The sequence below is a fragment of the Vulpes lagopus genome, chromosome 8 (assembly GCF_018345385.1).
Source record: "Vulpes lagopus strain Blue_001 chromosome 8, ASM1834538v1, whole genome shotgun sequence".
Classification (NCBI taxonomy): domain Eukaryota; kingdom Metazoa; phylum Chordata; class Mammalia; order Carnivora; family Canidae; genus Vulpes; species Vulpes lagopus.
In genome coordinates, this window is record NC_054831.1 from 125,499,675 (window position 1) to 125,514,517 (window position 14,843).

Below are 14,843 nucleotides of genomic sequence, written 5' to 3' on the forward strand. Positions count from 1 at the left end.
CTGCTTGTATTCTCTCGCTTTCTCTCTCTCTCTCAAATAAATAAAAAAACCTTTTTTTTATTTTTATTTTTTTAAAATATATTTTTTAATTTTTCATTTATTTACGATAGTCACACACAGAGAGAGAGAGGCAGAGACATAGGCAGAGGGAGAAGCAGGCTCCATGCACCGGGAGCCCGACGTGGGATTCGATCCTGGGTCTCCAGGATCGCGCCCTGGGCCAAAGGCAGGCGCCAAACCGCTGCGCCACCCAGGGATCCTTTTTTTTTTTTTTTTAAAGAGAGAAAATGAGGGGGCGAGGGACAGAAGGGACGGAGATGGGAATCTGCAGGTGGTGCAAAGAGGACATTACCTCCACCTAGAATGTTTTATTTTCCCCTACATGCATTTGTCAATTATTTATTAGGGTCTGCTATGCTCCAGGGACTGTTCTAGGCACTGGGGCACCACAGTGAGCAAACATGAACCCCTGTTCTCTATGGGATGAGATGGACCAACCAGAAACTAAACGAGTGACTGACATGGTATTTTTTTAAACATAAAGGATATAAGGAAAACATGGTAAAATATTAAGCTCTAAGAAATTTGAGTGGTGGGTGCCCCGTCCTTGGAGAACTCACACTCCCCTAAGTACATCAGCTACTAGCAGTCAGACAACTACTGCATTAGGGAGTTGGTCTTGTACCACAATGGACACTTGGACAAAGTGCCGTGGAGGGGACCTGGATGAGGAGAGTTGGGGAAAGCTTCACGGAGGAGGTGGCACCTCAGCTGGCCTTGGAGATTTCACTAAGTACACAGGAGAGAAATGGCACATGCAGCAGAGGAAACAGGCTGTGCAAAGGCCCAGAGGTGCGGAGGTACACGTGTGGCACGGTGTTGAAGGGGTCATCCTAGAAAGAACCTTGGTTTTCCGGGCGTGATATTTCCCCCACGCCCTGGGCTCTCCTGATGTCTGGGTGAACCTAAGGTATAGTAGGGGGTCCCTCTCTCTCCTCCCTCTGGCTGACCACCGTGGGGGCTGCGCCCTGTGTCCTTCCCCTTCCAGGTGGGCCGGCAGCCCCGCCTGCTGAAAGTGGAAAAGAAGTGGCTCTTCCCAGCTTCCTGCAGCTTCTTCTTCCTGTTATCTGTGGTTATGACCGGCTGCTTCCTATGGCAGTACCACCTCCCCAAGCTGAAGACCAGTGAGTGCACAAGCATCCTTGAGTTTCTCCCCCCACCCGCGGGTCCTGTGGGCCGTAAGCTGATCTGAAGGTGTAGGGGTAAGAAGACCCCAAGACTCAAACTCTGGCCTTTATTCTGACTCCAACCCTCACTGGCTGTGTAGCTTTGGGACACTCACATGATCTTTCTGTGTCTTGATGCTCTAATGTCTAAAATGAGGACCCCAGTGCCACAGGGGTTTCCCTAAACTACCCGATCTGGCTGTAAAATTCAGGGTCCCCCAATAAGGGCAAATGGAGTTTCTCTTGCCTGGTAGGATCAGCCCTCATGGTAGGATCTTCAGGCCCTACACCCCTTTAAAGATCCTCCCCCAGCTAGATCTAAGACCCTGGGAGGAACAATGAGGTGTCCTTGGATAGACGCTGCCATTTCTTGGAGCCTCTCCATCTGGGGGCTGGTCAAAGCTTGGCAAATGAGCCACCACTGCTGGGCATATCCATCAGGCCCTCTGTTGCTATAGCAACCCCTATGCCCTCCAACCTGTCGAGATCCTGAATAATCCAGAATCCCAGCTCTCTGCTGAAGCTGGGGTGAATGCCTCTCTCCAGTCCTCTTGTGTTACAGATGCCCAAGGCTCAACACGGTGGCCTGGGCTCCCAAAGTCCCACAGAGATACTTTGCAGAAATGGCTCCTTTTATTTTCTTGCTGGCCTTTTCTTCTCCCACCCAACCCATTCTTTCTAGGGTAAATTCCTTTACCAGGGTTTTCCTAGACTCTAAAGCAAACAGTCCCCAAGTAGGTGGGTCAGCCTGTCCTCTAGGGCCATGCTTCTCAAACTGTCAACCTACCAATCCAAAGCAGACCAGTACTGCTGTAATAAGGTACATACAAATGAAATTAAATGAAAACAAGAAAGAGAAATTAAATGAAAAAAAGATTATAAATAGAAGCCCAGGTTTTAAGATTCAACACATAATTACTCCATCAAATTGCTATAGAAGTTTCTAAATGCGTGTTTTCAAATCTTCTCCTTAATTTGTCACAAATGGGAACCAAACAGCTCATGGACCTGCTTGGGTCTACTGAGTATGGTGATCGAAGTCCTCTCCCTCGTGTGGGTACCACCTGAGAGGCTGTTAAAAATGAGGATGCCCTGGGTCCACCCCTTATCTACTGAATCAAATCTGCATTTTTAAAAATAGGGTCCATACCCAGTGTGGAGCCCAGCATAGGGCTTGAACTCATAACCCTGAGATCAAGACCTGAGCTGAGATCATGAGCTGGATGCTTAACTGAGTGACCCACCCAGGTGCCCCTCAAATCTGCATTTTGAGATTCCTGGGTGACCTTTTGTACAGGTGCAAATTACTGCAGGGCCCTGGACTTGAGCCATACATGAGTCCCAGGTGAAACAAACTGGCTGAGACCTCCCTACTCCAATGATTAAACCTATGTCAGGGATTTGTTGAGAGATCTTCCCCAAGGTTTGTAATTTTTCTGTTTGGGACCATATCGGTTATCTAATGCTGAGTAATTAAAAAGTAATTAAAATGTTCCAAACCTACTGGCTTGGAACAAAGTGATTTATACTTCTCGTGATTCTCTGGGCCTGCTGACAGTTCTGCTGCTGGTCTAACCTGGGCTCTTTTCAATTCAGGAGACAAGTCACCTGGGTAAGTCCCTCTATGTGCACACCTGCTCCATGGCCGCTATTCCAGGCTTATCCACGAGGGGGCAGTGTTCCCAGGGAGCAAACTGATCAAGGCCTAGTTTTGGAAGGCACCCAGACAATTCATCCTGACAAAGTCGCAAAGTCAGGCAGATTCAAGAGGAATTGGATGGGAGGAGTTGGATGAACTTATGGCCATATGAGCCTCCCACATACTGGCTGCTCTCAGTTCTGGGTCGCCTCGGGACATAGTGGGGGGACGCCTTCACGAAGGGTGCAGCTCCTAGGGGCCCTTACACCCTCCCCGCTCCTCAATGTTCTTCGAGGACCCAGGGAGGTCTGGAGCGGCTGCAATTGATCTGTAGGCCTGAACCCCGTCCTGCCAGGGCCCACATCTTCTCCCCTGAGGTTCCCGGGAAGCCATACTCCTGGACCAAAGCAGAATGGGACTGAAACCTGCTATTTTGGCCCCACAGCTCTGGTGACAGAAGGCACTGTCCCTTATGGTTTAGGCCTGAAGCCCTAAGTGGAGCCCAAGTGCACTTCTCCACCCAAATATATGATCAGAATCGGGGAAGCAGAGACAGACAGACAGGTAGACAGACATGGCTGAGCCAGCCCCAAGGAGGCAGAATTTTTCTAAGGCAGCTGACTACATGGAGGGGGGATGCCAGTCATGTAAGAGAGAAGAGCTGCCAACCAGGAACCATGGCCTAATTGGTATTTTGAAGGCCAAGCATCACATGTGGGCATGGACTGTCCCTTCTCTTCCTAGGCGGACTCTGCCTTTTGCCCCTTGCTGCCCATAGCAGGTCGTTGTGCCCTGCTATCTCCCGGGGAGGCTGCTGCCAGCTGGGAGGGCTGGCCCCGAGGCACGGCTCTGCCCTTTGCTGCCACCGTCCCACCTCTTCTAGGATGACCCCTAGACTCCTATCCTGATCTTTGTCCCCCACTCACCATGTGATGTTCCTTCCAGGTTCCTTGGGACCAGAGGTGACCTCTGCCCCTGTGAGAATGTGTCCCCGGTACCCTGAGCCTGTGCCTCTGGCCCACCCTCTCCCTGTGTTGAAGGAGGCCCTGGAAAAGGTCAGTGATGACCCAAGAGGGGACTGGGTGTGTGGGCTCGGCCTGGGTGATGAAGGGGAGGGCATAACCTGTGCGCTAGCAGTGGTATTCATGCATTCATTCAACATACAGTTCTTGAGCACCTACTCTGTGCTAGGCACCAGGGCTATAGCAGGAAGATAGTGTCCTGCCCTAAAGAAGCTACTAGTCTAGAAGTGACAGAGAAGTCAACACAAATAACATCTACAACACGGGAAAGAGTGAGGATAGGGGACGTTTGGGGAAAGCAGGGATACAAAGAATTGGCTTTGGGGTCAGGCTAGGCTTCTGGAGGGAGTGGTGTCTAAGCTAAGACGTGAACAAGTAGGAGATACCTAGAGGATAGATTCACGTGACATTCACATGACAAGGGAGCTTGGAGGAGTGACATGCATGCTCTGGGCTGAGGGGCCAGCATGTGCATAGGCCCAGGGGCAGCAGAGTGAAGGCAAGGGACACACAGAGAACTCCAGGGAACTTCAGGCTGGCGGGGCCAGAGGTGGACCGAGGAGGACAGAGCCCCTATCCCAGAGGCCAGCACAATACGATTAACCACCCCCCCATGATGCCTTTTAGGACTGCATGATGGCCTAACACTAGAGGGGGCTGCCAGCCAGTCCTAGCCTGTGCCACTCAGACCCCACACCCTGGGCCACTCACATCAGGAGACCGACAAATGGACAAATGAAACATGACCAGAAGTACAGGAGCCAGCAGCATGGCGCAGGGACGGGACAGGCGTCCAGGACAGTTGAAGGGACAGGGGGTGATGTGTGTCCACGTGGGAGAAGGTGTGAGCCAATGCAGGGAGACACCATCACTGTCTGCAAATACAGGACAAAGTTAGCAGAGGAGAGGGAGCAGAAGGGTGCTGGGAAGCTCCAGGGTCATAGTAATGAAAACAGAGCAGCAACGATAACCACGGCTGCCCTCTGGGGAGCACCTAGTGCATGGTGGCTTCTTTCTAGGAATGCCTCGGGAGGCCCCGTCTACAGAGGAGGACACCGAGGCACACAGGGGCAAAGCTAGCACCGGCCTGGGAACCACAGGTGGACGGAGCTCTGGGTTCCAGATCTGTGTAATCACCTGGCAGGCCGGTCCAGCAGTAAGTTAGGAGCTAGGGCTGGCCTTCACGTGGGCTTCTAACCCTGACTCCATGAACCTTTAGCTGCTTACGGCAAGTCACTTTGTATCTCATGGATTTAATCTTCTCATCTGTAAGACAGGGAGAAATGAGCACTGAACTTGTTATGAGACTTCAATGAAACGATGCGTGAAAATCACTTTATATGACACCCGGCACATTCCAAAAGTCCAACAAACCTAGGAGTTCTCACCATCACTGCATTTCATTATTGAAAACAATGTCTTTTCAATAAATGTTCAAAGAGGGCCTAGGGGCCCTCCTATAGTGACTTCTCTAATATTAGGAGGTGAGACTAGGCCTCCTGGGGGTCTTCTAGGGCATCAGAGGGGGTTCCACTAGATCAGTAGTTTAACCCCTCCCTCTTTTTACATTTCGCCAAAGAAATGTTTCTTTGAACAAAAATCTTCATGAGGAAGCCCTACATAGAAAACACATGTGGAGCTGCACCGGTTGTAACTGGATGGGGGTCCCATCCCAGAGGGTATGAGAACCTGAGGTCTGGAGGCTCCAGTGACAGTGGGGAGAGAACAGAGGGGAGTCAGGCCAGGGCTGCTGTGTGCAGGGTGTGGTGTGGGAGTGCGCAGGGCATGAAGAATGAGTGGAGTGTGTCTCTGTGCCTGTACTTGAGCCTCCTGCTCCTTTCCTCCAAGGTGGACAGGATCCTGCGTCAGGCGCTGTCTGCCCCGGGCCTGGCTGCCGTGTCTGCCGTTGTCATCCACAATGACACTGTGCTCTGGACTGGGAACTTTGGGAAGAAGAATGGCTCAGACCCGGCCTCTGGGCCCCCCAACGAGTACACCATGTACCGGTCAGCCGGGTGACCTCCAGGGTCCTGTGGAGCAGGGCAGGGATGGGAGGACAGGGGAGACCTAGGAGATCGGGGGACTCAAGAGAACCATGGCTAGGGTTCACACTGCCAGGGGCCTTTATGAAGTCCTGACGATTTTATAGATGAGGAGACTGAGGTCCAGAGTGGACCAGAGAGTGCCCAACATCACACCATGGTGGTAAGAGGTCAGGAAGAAATTCCTTCCGGAGAGTTCTGAGGAGCTCAAAACCTCCCTAACCAGAAAAGTTTCCCTGTGTCCCACCCCCAGTCCCTTCTATCTGCCACAAAGGGACTATAACCAGTTCCTGGGTCCTTGCCCCTGATCCCTGTCAGCTGGCAGCAGTGGTCCAGACGGAAGAAACGTGGGACCCTCTGCTGCACATCCAGAGTCTCTCTGCCTAGGTGCTGCCTGTGGGATCCCTAAAGCTGCCCATGCATAGTGAACATACTCACTCCCAGAGATACTGTAAGGACTACAGAGGTTCCAGTCACACTGCACCTGCTGTGTGCCAGGCATGGGGCCAACAATTCTATTTGCTGTCACCGCTGAACACTTACTACGTACCTGCCCGGTTTGTTGCCCAATCTCATTCAATCTCTCCTACCACCTGTGAAATGGACAGTGAAACTGAATCTCAGAAAGATCTAATACTTGCCCAAGACCACTTGGCCAGTGTGAGGCAGAGGTATGGTCCCAACCCACGTCTGTTCCAGAGTGGGAAGGGCCTGGGTTATGGCCTGACATGGGGTGGGTGCTCAAGAGTGTCCACCCACCACTGTGGTACATTCTCAAACATCCCAAAGGCAGTTCTACAGAGGCTGGTGGATTTCTGACTGAGGGCCTGGGCATGGGTGGGCTCAGTGCTTTCCTAGAACACTACAGAGTTGGGGCATGGAGGTGCAGGGTGGATGTGGGTGGTGGGGCCAACCGCATTCCTCTGCACCCTCGTGCCCTTAACACTGTCCAGGATCTCCAGCCTCTCCAAGATCTTTCCGGTCCTCATGCTATACCGGCTTTGGGAGGAGGGCATCGTGGCCTCCCTAGATGACCCTCTGGAGCGCTATGTCAGCACCTTCACCATCAACAATCCGCTGGGCATGGCGTCAGCCCCTGGACAACAGAGCCTGATGGACGGGCTGGAGGAGGTGGGCCCAGCCCCAAGGCCTTCATCGGTCACCCTCCGAAGGATGGCCAGCCAGCTCTCAGGTGAGCAGCTCTGAACTTCCCCAGCTCAACCCAAACTATTTCAGGTGAGTTCTCACCCAGCCAGGCTGGCCATACCACCCTCTCACCTGCCCTGGATGGTGGGCCAGGGGTAGATAGATCTGGTGAGGTAAAAGCTGAGGTGAAATCTGGGAGTTTAGGGGCAGTCCAGGTGGCTCAGTGGTTTAGCGCCACCTTCAGCCCAGGGCGTGATCCTGGAGACCCGGGATCAAATCCCACTCGGGCTCCCTGCATGGAGCCTGCTTCTCCCTTTGCCTGTGTCTCTGCCTCTCTCTCTCCTCTCTGTGTTTCGCATGAATAAATAAATAAAATCTTAAAAAAAAGTATCTGCAAAGAAAATTTCTGTAAAAAAAAAAGAAATCTGAGAGTTTAGATCAAAGGGACAAATCAAGATCAGGTGGCAGGTTGAAAGGCAAGATCTGCTTATTAGGTCAAGGACAAGCCAATTATTTGTACTCAGTTCTATACTGAAGACCTAATTTCCCTCAATATACAAAGATTGCCTACAAGTCAATACCAAGACCAACAACCCAACAGAAAAATGGCTGAAGAACAGGAACAGAACAGACAGCTCACAGAAAAGTACAAATGGCCCTTATGACTACTAAAATGATGATCAACCTCATTCATAACAAAATATGTGCAAATTAAAACCATTGAACAAAACACCCCCCCCCCATCATCAGGCTGGCAAAGGCCAAAATGGTGAGTGTACTAAGTTGGTGAGGTTAATGCTGAAATAGGAGGCCCTCTTATCCATCCGTGGTGGGAACTTAAATTGGTGCAACCTGTATGGGGGACAATTGATAACATTTATCACAATTTAAAATGTATATATCCTTTGACTCAGCAATTACTCTTGTAGGAAATTCTTCTACAGAAGCATTCACACGTGAGTGTTATGAGGTAGGCACACATTCATTACAGCCCTGTTTGTAATAGTGAAAAGTGGAGACACTTAAAGATAGGATAGGGGTATACAATCAAGATGTAGCCCCAGAAAAAATGTTCTTTATGTACTGAGATGGAATAAGACACAATGTTAATATAAGTAAGGAAAAAGCTCAAACAGTATATTATATGCTACCATATGAATAAAATATGGATAAAATAATACACACATTTAGTGCATACTTGTGCATGAATGTATATAGGTAAGAATGTATAATGTACATATTATATAACACACTTATGTAAACCTAATGAATATACACATACCTGCCATTCTATCATCTCGAAAGGCCTGAGGTCTCAGTCAATGGACATGCCTGGTTATCTCTTCTGAGCCCAGATAGCGTCCCCAAGGCTCAGCGAGAGGGTGGAGCCTCCCAAATTAATTCAGGCAGGACAGGATCAGTCATCGTTGTCGTCTTCTTCTTTAAAGATTTTACTTATTTATTCATTAGAGACACAGAGAGAGGCAGAGACAGAGGCAGAGGGAGAAGCAGGCTCCCTGCAGGAAGCCTGATGTGGGACTTGATTCCTGGACGCCAGGATCACGCCCTGAGCCAAAGGCAGACACTCAACTGCTGAGCCACCCCAGGTGTCCCTTCCTCTTTTTTTTTTTTTCTTTAAAAGAGTCTATTTATTTATTTGAGAGAGAGAGTGAGCAGGGGGAGGGGCAGAGGGAGAGAGAAAAGCAGACTCCCCGCTGAGTAGGGAGCGCAATGCAGGGCTCAATCCCAGGACCCCAGGATCATGACCTGAGCTGAAGGCAGATGCTCAACCGACTGAGCCACCCTGGCGCCCCAGGATCAGTCTTCTGGAGGGAAGGCGGCCCAGTGGTTAAGGGCACAAGCACTGAAATTCCAGCCCTGCCCTTCCCAGCTGTGTGATCTCTGGCAAGTCATTTAGCTTCTCTGAGCTCTATGTTTCTCTTCCATTTACATAATTAGTGGGGATTAAATGAGCTAATGAGTATAAAACACTTAGCAGAGCACCTGGCACACAGCAAGTACTTGTCAGGGTAGCTTTGGTTATTATATAGCCAGGGTTAGACCTAGGTTCAGTGGGGTCTGATGTGGATGTAATTCTGGGGGTCCTTTTTAAGGGTACATCATTAAAAATTCAAAATTAGATACAGGCCTTGGAAGGGGCCATGCGGGTGAGGAACCTTGAAGCTTGGGCTCCTCCAGCCTCCTGTTAAATCCACCCCGGTTGTAACTCTGACTCTAGCGCTCCCTCTAGGGGTGTGTTGTGGATTCTTCTTTAATCCATACCCAGGGACCCAAGCACCAAGTGCTTGGTCAGTTTTAAAACATTCTACACATCTTCTCCTACAGTCTCAGGGGCCCAGCTGAGCCAGTGGCTGCCTGAACAACTCTGTTCTAGGCTCTCAAAGTCTTTCGTGATGGACTCGCACTATAATCTATGAACTCTCTCCCATTCCTGGAGCTTTTCATCCATTCTCCAGGTTAAGCCTTCCAAACCTCACAGGGAAACCACTGCAGGTGCTTAAGCCCACTTAAAGATGGGCAAGTAGAGGCCTAGAGAGGTAAAGTACACGGTTTTAGGTCGCACAGCAAGAAGTGCCAGAGTCAGGGGGTGCCTGGGTGGCTCAGTCAGTTAAGCAACCGATTCTCGATTTCAGCTCAGGTCATGATCTCAGAGTTGTGGGACTGAGCTCCATATTGGGCTCTGTGCTGGGCGTGGAGCCTGCTTGATTCTCTCTCTCCACCTCTGCCCCTCCCCTTTCCAATAAAAAAAAAAGAAGAAGAAAAGAAAAGAAAAGAAAAAAAAGACTTACCAGAGTTAGAGTCAGAACTTAAACTCAGGACTCCAGACTTCATCTCCCAGTTGCTTGAGCCAAAAAAGCTCTGAGTCACCCCTGATATCTCCAATCCCCACACCCTCCAAATCTCCTCCAATAGTAAATTCTGTTGGGTCCCCACTCAAAATATATCCAGAATCCAACCACTCCTCACCATCTCCACTGCTAGCACCCAAGTCTAAGCCACCATCAATTAAACATGGATTTTCAAGTCTTCTTACAGACTTCCTTGCTTCTGCCCCTGCCCCTCAAAAGTCTGTTTTCAAACAGCAACTAGAGCAACCCTGATAAAATATAGGTCAGTTCTCTGCTTAAAACCCCTGCAGTGGTCACATCCCACTCAGAGAAAAAGTTAAGTCCTTCTAGCACCCTCTAGCACCCCATGGCATATCCCTATATCTCTCAGCTCCAAAGTCTCCCTCTTCTCACTCTTCTTCAGCCACTTTGGCTGTTCCACACTGGTCCCCAAACATGCCAGGCACTGTTGACTCAGGGCCTCTGCATTAGCTGTTCCTTCTGTGGGAGACACTCTTTCCTCACACTGCTGCATGGCTCTCCCCCTCACCTCCTCCAGCTTTCACCTCTCAAGGGTCACCTTCTCTGTGAGGACTTCCTCTGGTCACCTTGGATAAATAACAATCCCTCCCTTCTTACATGCAATTATTTTTCCCCACAGCATGAGTATTTATTTATTATCTTCCCCTTCACTTGAATAGAAACTCCTTGTGGGCAGGGACTTTATCCTGCTCACTACAGAACCTCCAGGTCCCAGAACAATCCTTGAAACAAAAGGGATGCTTGAAACCTATTGATTGGAAGGATGGAAAGAAGCCCAGTCTTGTGATCCTTCCAAGACTGGTTGCATCCAATAAACAGTAAATTCCAAGTGGGCAGAGGAGTCAGTTCCACAAAACCTGTTTGAGTACGGACCTCAAGAATTTTGTGGAATCAGACCTCTATGGTTGATGACAATTATTTTTGAAACTGTTACTGCGACCAGACCCCATGCTAAACATTTTTAAAAATTTTTTTATTTATTTGAGAGAGAGAGAGAGAGAGAGAGAGAGAATGAGAGAGCGAGCGAGCACAAGAATGGGGGGAGGGGCAGAGGCAGAAGCAGACTCCCACTGAGCAGGGAGCCCAATGCACGGCTCAATCCCAGGACCCTGGTATCATGACCTGAGCCGAAGACAGGTCTGAGCCACCTGTGCTAAGCCAGGTCTTAGTCACCCTATGCTAAGTATTTTATTTCAACTAATCCTCAAATGAGCCCTATGATATAGGAAATTATTTCCCTCGTGTTACAGATGAGAGGACTGGAGCTCAGAGAGTTAAGTGACTTGCCCAGGAAAACACAGCCAGGATTAGAGTCCATGCTGGACGACTTCTTCTGCTTCTTCTTCTTTAAAGATTTTGTTTATTTATTGATGAGAGAGAGAGAGAGAGAGAGAGAGAGAGAGAAAGAATGGGGCAGAGACACAAGCAGGCTCCATGAAGGGAGTCTGATGTGGGACTTGATCCCGGGACTCCAGGATCACACCCTGGGCTGAAGGCGGCGCTAAACCGCTGAGCCACCGGGTCTGCCCTCTTCTTTTTTTATTTTTTTATTTTTAATTTTTTAAATTTTTATTTATTTATGATAGTCACAGAGAGAGAAAGAGAGAAAGGGGGATCCCTGGGTGGCGCAGTGGTTTGGCGCCTGCCTTTGGCCCAGGGCGCGATCCTGGAGACCCGGGATCGAATCCCACATCGGGCTCCCGGTGCATGGAGCCTGCTTCTCCCTCCGCCTGTGTCTCTGCCTCTGCCTCTCTCTCTCTGTGACTATCATAAATAAATAAGAAATTTAAAAAAAAAAAAAAATTAAAAAAAAAAAAAAAAAAAAAAAAAAAAAAAAAAAGAAAGAGAGAAAGGCAGAGACACAGGCAGAGGGAGAAGCAGGCTCCATGCAGGGAGCCCGACGTGGGATTCGATCCCAGGTCTCCAGGATTGCGCCCTGGGCCAAAGGCAGGCGCCAAACCGCTGCGCCACCCAGGGATCCCTCCTCTTCTTTTTTTAAAGTGGTTTTGTGGTCCTTATCTTTCAATTCATGGAAGGTGGGGGAGGGAGTGCACCCAGGGACCCACTTCCAGCTGGCCCAGCAGGTCTGATCACTGCTCTTCCCCAGGGCTGCCTAGAAGGCTCCGGTCCACTTCACTGCTGTGGAGGGGCAGCACCCAGGAGGCCCTGAACCTGCTCAAGGATGATGTGCTGGTGGCAGACCCGGGAACCAGGTGAGGAGTGTGTCTGATGCCCCGACAACATTAGGAACCTCCCAAGGCGACATACCCCTCCTAGGAGAGAGCCTGTGTCACCTCATCGTAGAGAGCTGGATCCTCAGGGATCCCTGAACGCATCTCCTGTTCCACAGCTGGGAAGACAGGCCCAGACAGGCGGCACAAGGCAAGGGGGAAGCTGGGCCCATGTCCAGTTCTGTGTGAACCTTGTATTCTGTTAATACATCAACTCAACTTTTTTTGAGCATCTACTCAACTGAGATATAGCACCTAGCTTTATTATTATTATTATTATTATTATTATTAGATTTTGCTTATTTATTTGACAGAGAGCACAAGCAGGAGGAGCAGCAGGCAGAGGAGAGGGAGAAGCATGCTCCCTGCTGAGCAGGGAAACCGATATGGGGCCCCATCCCAGGACCCCGGGATCATGACCTGAGCCAAAGGCAGACACTTAACCCACTAAGCCACCACCCAGGCGCCCCCAGCACCTAGCTGTTGAGGTACAGCGGGGAACACATGTAAAGCAGGCTGCTCCTCATGTAGTGTGCATTCTTCTGAGTGAACAGCGGACATTTTTATCAGTGAACAGATAAACAAGAGAAATACAGATTTTGCCAAGTGCCATAATGGAACTAAAATGGGACGCTGATGAGACGAGGAGTGGATGCAGTAGGGCTTGGGAGAAGGGAGGGCTCCAGTCCCGCCTCCTATTTGTTTGTTCCCCTTGAAGTCCTGGCTCCCTGTCATTTTCACCCCACGACAGTCGGAGACTCTAGTTTTCCGTTTGATAAAAATAAATCATACTAAAGTGTAGGAACCAATGAGACTTGTTTACCACTTTTCCCAGGTGCATTGCCGAGTCCAGGCTGCTGTGTGCCCCTGGGCAATTCTCTGCGCCCCTCTCTGGCTTTTGGTGTGTCCAGGGGGTAGGAGAGTGACTTGTGTGCAGTGACCGGTGGAGTGTCTGCCGGGTCTGACCGTGTGGGATGCAGCGAGGCAGGTTCCTCCTGAACCGCACCCAGTCCACGAAGAAGCTCGGGTGGCGTCCGAGACAGTCTGGGTGGGTGGCTCGGGGCTCCTGAGGGCCACACATCCCAGCTCCCGCCCTTCCTCCTGCAGGTGCCATTACAGCACGCTGGCCTTCTCGCTCCTGGCCCACGTCCTGGCAGCGCACACGGCTCAGGGCGACTACCAGCGCTGGGTGTCGGAGAACGTGCTGGAGCCGCTGGGGATGGAGGACACGGGCTTCGACCTCACGCCGCCCGTGCGCGCCCGCCTGGCGGCCGGCTTCTACGGCAGCGGGCGGCCCGCGCCGCTCTACGACCTGGGCTGGTACCGGCCGTCGGGGCAGATGTACTCGACGCCCGCCGACCTGGCCAAGCTGGCCATCGCGCTCCTGGGCGGCGCGCCCCCGCGGCTGCTGCGGCCCGACGCGGCCAAGGCCCTGCTGGCGCCGCTGCTGGCCTGCCCGGGCGCCTACTTCGCCGACGAGACGGGCACCCCCTGGGAGTTCCACGCGCAGCGGGGCTACCGCGTGGTGCGCAAGGACGGCGACCTGGACGGCTACGCGGCCACCCTCGCGCTCGTGCCGCCGCTGCGCCTGGGCCTCGTGCTGCTGCTGGCCGGGCCGCGGCCCCCCGGGCGCGACCTGGTGGCGCGGGCCTACGACGCGCTGCTGCCCGCCCTGGAGAGGGCCCTTCGCGAGGCCGAGCCCCGGCCCGCCCCGCCGCCCAGCGCGCGCCCCTTCGCCGGCTACTTCACCTTCGCCAACCTGACCTTCTACGAGGTGCGCCCCGGGCCGGCGGGCGAGCTGCGCCTGCGCCAGTTCGGGCCCCGCGTGGGGGCGCTCGTGCCGCCCGCCTTCCGCACCCTGGCGCTGCGCCACCTGCGCGGCCGCGTCTTCCAGCTGCACGTGGCGCGCGAGTTCCCGTGCGCGCTGCCCCTCGGGGACGCCTGGCTCTCGCTCGAGGCGCAGCACGGCCAGCTCGTCCGCTTCTACCCGCCGGACCGCCACGGGCTGTGCCCCGGCTTCGACGTGCCGGGCCTCAACACCTACCGGGTGCTGCGGCTGCCGCGCAAGCCCGCGCTCCAGGCCCCGTGACGCGCCCGCCTCCTCGGGTCCCCGCGGCTGGCGGAGCGCGCCGGGCTTGAGCGGTTGCTTCCCCGTGGGGTGGAGGAGTTAAGTGCACACACTGCGAGGGAGCATCTCGGAACTGGCCTAGCGAGGGGGCGCCCCGGGGTGGCTCGGCGGTCCGGCGCCTGCCTTCGGCCCGGGGCGCGATCCTGGGGTCCCGGGATCGAGTCCCGCGTCGGGCTCCCGGCGTGGAGCCTGCTTCTCCCTCCGCCTGTGTCTCTGCCTCTCTCGCTCCCCCTCTATGTCTATCATGAATAAATAAATAAAATCTTAAAAAAATAAAAAAAAAGAAACTGTCCTAGCAAGTTGACAGAGTACCTTCTTCTTCCTCCTCCCCCTCCTTCTTCTTTATTCTTCCTTCTTCTTTATTCTTCCTTCTTCCTCCTCCTCCTCCTCCTTCTTCTTCTTTATTCTTCCTTCCTTCCTTCCTCCTCCTCCTCCTCCTTCTTCTTCCTCCTCCTCCTCCTTCTTTATTCTTCCTTCTTCTTTATTCTTCCTTCCTCCTCCTCCTCCTTCTTTATTCT

At 52.1% G+C, this 14,843-nt stretch overlaps 1 protein-coding gene across 1 annotated transcript; it reads left to right on the forward strand.

The window, feature by feature from the left end:
• The first annotated feature begins 1,060 nt into the window (after nucleotides 1–1,060).
• LACTBL1 (lactamase beta like 1) lies at nucleotides 1,061–14,286 on the forward strand. The gene is made up of 6 exons (XM_041767521.1): nucleotides 1,061–1,184; nucleotides 3,811–3,920; nucleotides 5,736–5,893; nucleotides 6,883–7,121; nucleotides 12,074–12,179; nucleotides 13,305–14,286. Exons 1-6 carry the CDS (start codon nucleotides 1,136–1,138, stop codon nucleotides 14,284–14,286), a joined length of 1,644 nt encoding a protein of 547 aa, XP_041623455.1. The 5' UTR covers nucleotides 1,061–1,135.
• The last annotated feature ends 557 nt before the right edge of the window (nucleotides 14,287–14,843 follow it).